This window comes from Portunus trituberculatus, chromosome 11, assembly GCF_017591435.1.
Source record: "Portunus trituberculatus isolate SZX2019 chromosome 11, ASM1759143v1, whole genome shotgun sequence".
NCBI classification, from domain to species: Eukaryota; Metazoa; Arthropoda; class Malacostraca; order Decapoda; family Portunidae; genus Portunus; species Portunus trituberculatus.
This window is the reverse complement of record NC_059265.1, coordinates 4,961,557-4,969,798: the sequence shown is the minus strand read 5'-3', so window position 1 is coordinate 4,969,798 and position 8,242 is coordinate 4,961,557. Positions and strand designations below refer to the sequence as shown.

At 41.7% G+C, this 8,242-nt stretch overlaps 1 protein-coding gene across 1 annotated transcript; it reads right to left on the bottom strand.

The window, feature by feature from the left end:
* Window positions 1-756: 756 nt before the first annotated feature.
* Window positions 757-1,582, bottom strand: LOC123502397. The gene is made up of 2 exons (XM_045251595.1): window positions 1,247-1,582; window positions 757-1,105 (listed from the first exon to the last, which is right to left on the bottom strand). Exons 1-2 carry the CDS (start codon window positions 1,254-1,256, stop codon window positions 795-797), a joined length of 321 nt encoding a protein of 106 aa, XP_045107530.1. The 5' UTR covers window positions 1,257-1,582; the 3' UTR covers window positions 757-794.
* Between the last annotated feature and the right edge of the window lie 6,660 nt (window positions 1,583-8,242).

Here is an 8,242-nt window from a genome sequence, read left to right as displayed (position 1 = left end):
TTGTGTAGAGTTTTTTTGTGGACTTTTTTTATAGAATTTATTTTTTTAGTTTTTTATTAACTGTTGAAAATTTGTAGAGTTTTCTGTATTTTTGCTCACTGTTTTTTATTTGTGTAGAGTTTTTGTGTAGACTTTTCACTGTATTCTTTGTATGTTTTGTTTAATAATGTAAAGAATTGTTGAATAAAAAAGTCTAGGGAGACTCTTGCATTTAATTTTAACTCCAATATGGATCTGCCTTATCTCCGGAGACTCTTTCGAGTATTTTCGACTTAAGTACATTTTTAGGGCCCGTTTTGGGGTTTTTTTGCCAGTTTTTGACCATTTTTTTGCATTTTTTGCAGTTTTAGGGCCTGTTTTGTTTTGTTTTTGTTTTGTTTTTTTTTGACCAGTTTTGCAGACCATTTTTTTTGCCAGTTTTTGCAGTTTTCTGGCCTGCAGTATTTAAAAAATCCATTTTTGTTTTTCATTTTTTGCCGTTTTTTTTTTATAGTAGTAATTTTGGACCATTTTTCATTTTATCTTGCTATTTTTTTTTTTTTTTTTTTTTTCCTTGCAGAATATTTTTTCTCAATTTTTATGTCTTGTCTGCTTATGATAAGTGAAATTATCGTTTTTTTTTTTTTTCTGGCTATTTATTGTTTAGAGAGTGAGTATAATGGAGGCAATATTGGGGTCAGGTAGTGTGTGACCTAAGCCAGCCTGAAACCACCCACAAATATTTCCCAGGAAAGGAAATTCACCAAAACCATAAAGATTTCTTCACAATTTATTATTCAATCATGACAACAGCTTCAGTACAGTGACAGAACCATAAGGAGGTGGTGGTGGTGGCAGCAGGCGTTGAATGGCAGGATGTCAGAGATGAATCTCTCACTGGACGGCGGCGGCAGCGGTAGTGGTGATGTAGCAGGTGTTTGCCAGGCCGCTGCGAGGCGAAGTCCCTCAGTGTCAATAGCGGTGACGTAGGTGGTGTTTGCCAGGCCGCAGCGAGGCGAAATCCCTGTCAGTAGCGGCGACGGCGGCACGTGTGAAGGCCCGATGCAAGGCAGAAACCCTCCGAGTAGCAGTAGCGGCTGTGGGGCGGCTTTTGGATCACCAACTCCTGTAATGGACAAAAAATTAACCGATTACCTTCACATGTACCAGGCCACACTGTTACCATGCCACACTAGGCGGTGGCGTAGTGAATAAGGTAGTGAGCCTTAAAACAATGCCATTTGTCGAGTGGTTTAAAGTTACCTACGTGTCACCATGATACCCAGGTTCTAGGTGGTTACACCCATGATGAGCTTCGGGGGGTGATATGGGCCCTAATATGGTTACCAAACAGCTCTTCTTCCCTCATCTTGCGGCGGTGGCGTAGGTAATGCAAGGTACACGAGGCTCATTGCCGCTGCGAGTCAGGCCTTCGGATAGTCAACTCCTGTAATGGACAAAATTAACAAAACAGCAATACCTTGTTTACTAATTATCCCTACATCTAACGCAACATTGCCCTAAACACACCTTCACTGCCTTTCACTCGTCTCTACACATTTTCAACACCACACTTTCCTTCACGTCTTCATTTCATCCATAATAAGCCCTAACTCACTAACACCATTTCCTCCTCTGTCCGTCCTAAAACTGGCTTAAACCCTTTCACTCGTCTCAACTTAGTTTCTCCACCACCACCACCATTCCTTACACGTCTTCATAGTGCCCTAACTCGGTCACACTCCACTTATTCATCCCTTCTGTCTCTTATCACACTGCATTCAGTTTCCACTCTGCCTCCTCTTGCCTCCATTCACGCTCACTTTCATTCCTCCCAATCACTCGTACACTCGAGGGGTCGGTGGTGGCGTGATGTCTGGAGTTATACTGATCTAGCTGCCATTGAGCTAATGACCTTGCTTCGTTCTCGTTCTCCCCCATCCCCAACCTGCCGATAAGGGAAAAACAATTTGAGGGCAAACGAACATATGAAACACTGCCGGAGAATCTAACCACTGGTCCACCATCTGGATATAAACTAGCCACACTCAATATTAACTCCTTCCAAACCAACCGTTAAACACACACAACTGCATATATTTGTTTTATCAATCATTCTTACCTTCCGTGTAGTACTTATAATAATACATGTAGTACTTATAATAATACAGGATTTTTTTATAATTATTTGGTTGTAACATTTTGAAGCTTCCTTCTTAGTAAATGATAGATAATTTCTCTCTCTCTCTCTCTCTCTCTCTCTCTCTCTCTCTCTAGGAGGCTAACTAGTGCTGCCTGAAACGAGTGAATGGATAGCTAACCCTTTCAGTACCGTGACATTACGATATTCATGCTATATGGTTACTACTTGGCAATTTTATACAGATTCAGAAACTTACGTGGGGATTAACCCTTTCAGTACCATTACACATTCCCGTACTCATTCTGGTTACTATTTGATGATTTTATACAGCTTCACAAACTCACAAAAACCCCCACCGTCACTCGTGAACCTCTTAACGATTTAGGCCTGCCTACCACTTTCAAGAACTAATTTTATGGTTATATCCCCACTTACCGTTATACTAACACGTGCCTCTAATGCACGTACCTTGAAACACCAGCCTCGTTACGTGAAGAAATCCTGTCCACTCATTCTTTTCGCCGATTCTGGTACCTATTCTATAACGAGGGAACCACAATGACTAACCTGAAACATTATAGCCTCAAATATAACTTAGAGTTCTATAGTTACGCGACACGTTTAATCCCTTCAGCACCAAGATGCGTTTTCATATATTCCTTCTGTCACTATTTGGTGATTTCATACAAGCGCGAGGAATTAAAATAGTGAAGACAGGCCATTAACCTTGTGACATCCATACATGCTTTGTAACAATAGAATTATCTAATCGTACACACACCTCAAGGTGAAAATGCGTCACAGTACTGAAAGAGGTTAAACGTAATTCTTCCTACACAACTACAATGACCACAAAACACTTCATTGCCACGGTCATTACCCAAAATCTATTCTGAACCATCGCCCCTAATTGACAACTAAACCAAGTAAATTTAACACTCATACGTACCGTTAGTTCCTAATACATCCTACATAGTCACGCAGACAGACACCGTATAGTTAACCTTCCAATAGACACAGTGCACATCCTACACATATCCTGTTATCCTTTATCAGTCAACATTCCTAACCACCCTCAATTTACTGACTAACAACTTCCTATCACCACAGCAAGTCAACGCACACACAACACCGACACTATTCATTTACATACACACCACCAACCTCTCCGCTGTGCTGTGGCTGTAGAGTGGGGTGGGGTGGTCCGCTAATCTCACAGCAGCGGCACGTCACCTCGCCGCACGAAAAAACCTCCATCACGTAGATAAAACTTCCCGTTGCTGTTACCGCCTTTGCTGCACGTCACGCCCGACGACAAGACACAGACGGACACCGGGCAGCGTAGACTCGAGGGGTCGGTGGTGGCGTAGTGGCGTGGTGACTGGAGAGGTGAGATGTAGCGGGCGTGATGTCTGGAGTTAAACTGGTATAGCTGTCATTCTGAGCTATTGACCCTGCTTCGTTCTCGTCCCCCTCCCCCCAACCTGCCGATAAGGGAAAAACAATTTGAGGGCAAACGAACATATGAAACGCTGCCGGTGAATCTAACCACTGGTCCACCATCTGGATATAAACTAGCTACACTCAATATTAACTCCTTCTAAACCAACCGTTAAACACACACAACTGCATATATTTGTTTTATCAATCATTCTTACCTTCCGTGTAGTACTTATAATAATACATGTAGTACTTATAATAATACAGGATTTTTTTTTATTATTATTTTGTTGTAACATTTTGAAGCTTCCTTCTTAGTAAATGATAGATAATTTCTCTCTCTCTCTCTTTAGGAGGCTAACTAGTGCTGCCTGAAACGAGTGAATGGATAGCTAACCCTTTCAGTACCGTGACATTACGATATTCATGCTATATGCTTACTACTTGGCAATTTTATACAGATTCAGAAACTTACGTGGGGATTAACCCTTTCAGTACCATTACACATTCCCGTACTCATTCTGGTTACTATTTGATGATTTTATACAGCTTCACAAACTCACAAAAACCCCCACCGTCACTCGTGAACCTCTTAACGATTTAGGCCTGCCTACCACTTTCAAGAACTAATTTTATGGTTATATCCCCACTTACCGTTATACTAACACGTGCCTCTAATGCACGTACCTTGAAACACCAGCCTCGTTACGTGAAGAAATCCTGTCCACTCATTCTTTTCGCCGATTCTGGTACCTATTCTATAACGAGGGAACCACAATGACTAACCTGAAACATTATAGCCTCAAATATAACTTAGAGTTCTATAGTTACGCGACACGTTTAATCCCTTCAGCACCAAGATGCGTTTTCATATATTCCTTCTGTCACTATTTGGTGATTTCATACAAGCGCGAGGAATTAAAATAGTGAAGACAGGCCATTAAGTTTAACCTTGTGACATCCATACATGCTTTGTAACAATAGAATTATCTAATCGTACACACACCTCAAGGTGAAAATGCGTCACAGTACTGAAAGAGGTTAAACGTAATTCTTCCTACACAACTACAATGACCACAAAACACTTCATTGCCACGGTCATTACCCAAAATCTATTCTGAACCATCGCCCCTAATTGACAACTAAACCAAGTAAATTTAACACTCATACGTACCGTTAGTTCCTAATACATCCTACATAGTCACGCAGACAGACACCGTATAGTTAACCTTCCAATAGACACAGTGCACATCCTACACATATCCTGTTATCCTTTATCAGTCAACATTCCTAACCACCCTCAATTTACTGACTAACAACTTCCTATCACCACAGCAAGTCAACGCACACACAACACCGACACTATTCATTTACATACACACCACCAACCTCTCCGCTGTGCTGTGGCTGTAGAGTGGGGTGGGGTGGTCCGCTAATCTCACAGCAGCGGCACGTCACCTCGCCGCACGAAAAACCTCCATCACGTAGATAAAACTTCCCGTTGCTGTTACCGCCTTTGCTGCACGTCACGCCCGACGACAAGACACAGACGGACACCGGGCAGCGTAGACTCGAGGGGTCGGTGGTGGCGTAGTGGCGTGGTGACTGGAGAGGTGAGATGTAGCGGGCGTGATGTCTGGAGTTAAACTGGTATAGCTGTCATTCTGAGCTATTGACCCTGCTTCGTTCTCGTCCCCCTCCCCCCAACCTGCCGATAAGGGAAAAACAATTTGAGGGCAAACGAACTATATGAAACGCTGCCGGTGAATCTAACCACTGGTCCACCATCTGGATATAAACTAGCCACACAATATTAACTCCTTCCAAACCAACCGTTAAACACACACAACTGCATATATTTGTTTTATCAATCATTCTTACCTTCCGTGTAGTACTTATAATAATACATGTAGTACTTATAATAATACAGGATTTTTTTTTATTATTATTTTGTTGTAACATTTTGAAGCTTCCTTCTTAGTAAATGATGATAGATAATTTCTCTCTCTCTCTCTCTCTCTCTCTCTCTCTCTCTCTCTCTCTCTCTCTCTCTCTCTTTAGAGGCTAACTAGTGCTGCCTGAAACGAGTGAATGGATAGCTAACCCTTTCAGTACCGTGACATTACGATATTCATGCTATATGCTTACTACTTGGCAATTTTATACAGATTCAGAAACTTACGTGGGATTAACCCTTTCAGTACCATTACACATTCCCGTACTCATTCTGGTTACTATTTGATGATTTTATACAGCTTCACAAACTCACAAAAACCCCCACCGTCACTCGTGAACCTCTTAACGATTTAGGCCTGCCTACCACTTTCAAGAACTAATTTTATGGTTATATCCCCACTTACCGTTATACTAACACGTGCCTCTAATGCACGTACCTTGAAACACCAGCCTCGTTACGTGAAGAAATCCTGTCCACTCATTCTTTTCGCCGATTCTGGTACCTATTCTATAACGAGGGAACCACAATGACTAACCTGAAACATTATAGCCTCAAATATAACTTAGAGTTCTATAGTTACGCGACACGTTTAATCCCTTCAGCACCAAGATGCGTTTTCATATATTCCTTCTGTCACTATTTGGTGATTTCATACAAGCGCGAGGAATTAAAATAGTGAAGACAGGCCATTAAGTTTAACCTTGTGACATCCATACATGCTTTGTAACAATAGAATTATCTAATCGTACACACACCTCAAGGTGAAAATGCGTCACAGTACTGAAAGAGGTTAAACGTAATTCTTCCTACACAACTACAATGACCACAAAACACTTCATTGCCACGGTCATTACCCAAAATCTATTCTGAACCATCGCCCCTAATTGACAACTAAACCAAGTAAATTTAACACTCATACGTACCGTTAGTTCCTAATACATCCTACATAGTCACGCAGACAGACACCGTATAGTTAACCTTCCAATAGACACAGTGCACATCCTACACATATCCTGTTATCCTTTATCAGTCAACATTCCTAACCACCCTCAATTTACTGACTAACAACTTCCTATCACCACAGCAAGTCAACGCACACACAACACCGACACTATTCATTTACATACACACCACCAACCTCTCCGCTGTGCTGTGGCTGTAGAGTGGGGTGGGGTGGTCCGCTAATCTCACAGCAGCGGCACGTCACCTCGCCGCACGAAAAACCTCCATCACGTAGATAAAACTTCCCGTTGCTGTTACCGCCTTTGCTGCACGTCACGCCCGACGACAAGACACAGACGGACACCGGGCTGCGTAGACTCGAGGGGTCGGTGGTGGCGTAGTGGCGTGGTGACTGGAGAGGTGAGATGTAGCGGGCGTGATGTCTGGAGTTAAACTGGTATAGCTGTCATTCTGAGCTATTGACCCTGCTTCGTTCTCGTCCCCTCCCCCAACCTGCCGATAAGGGAAAAACAATTTGAGGGCAAACGAACATATGAAACGCTGCTGGTGAATCTAACCACTGGTCCACCATCTGGATATAAACTAGCCACACTCAATATTAACTCCTTCCAAACCAACCGTTAAACACACACAACTGCATATATTTGTTTTATCAATCATTCTTACCTTCCGTGTAGTACTTATAATAATACATGTAGTACTTATAATAATACAGGATTTTTTTATTATTATTTTGTTGTAACATTTTGAAGCTTCCTTCTTAGTAAATGATGATAGATAATTTCTCTCTCTCTCTCTCTCTCTCTCTCTCTCTCTCTCTCTCTCTCTCTCTCTCTCTCTCTAGGAGGCTAACTAGTGCTGCCTGAAACGAGTGAATGGATAGCTAACCCTTTCAGTACCGTGACATTACGATATTCATGCTATATGCTTACTACTTGGCAATTTTATACAGATTCAGAAACTTACGTGGGATTAACCCTTTCAGTACCATTACACATTCCCGTACTCATTCTGGTTACTATTTGATGATTTTATACAGCTTCACAAACTCACAAAAACCCCCACCGTCACTCGTGAACCTCTTAACGATTTAGGCCTGCCTACCACTTTCAAGAACTAATTTTATGGTTATATCCCCACTTACCGTTATACTAACACGTGCCTCTAATGCACGTACCTTGAAACACCAGCCTCGTTACGTGAAGAAATCCTGTCCACTCATTCTTTTCGCCGATTCTGGTACCTATTCTATAACGAGGGAACCACAATGACTAACCTGAAACATTATAGCCTCAAATATAACTTAGAGTTCTATAGTTACGCGACACGTTTAATCCCTTCAGCACCAAGATGCGTTTTCATATATTCCTTCTGTCACTATTTGGTGATTTCATACAAGCGCGAGGAATTAAAATAGTGAAGACAGGCCATTAAGTTTAACCTTGTGACATCCATACATGCTTTGTAACAATAGAATTATCTAATCGTACACACACCTCAAGGTGAAAATGCGTCACAGTACTGAAAGAGGTTAAACGTAATTCTTCCTACACAACTACAATGACCACAAAACACTTCATTGCCACGGTCATTACCCAAAATCTATTCTGAACCATCGCCCCTAATTGACAACTAAACCAAGTAAATTTAACACTCATACGTACCGTTAGTTCCTAATACATCCTACATAGTCACGCAGACAGACACCGTATAGTTAACCTTCCAATAGACACAGTGCACATCCTACACATATCCTGTTA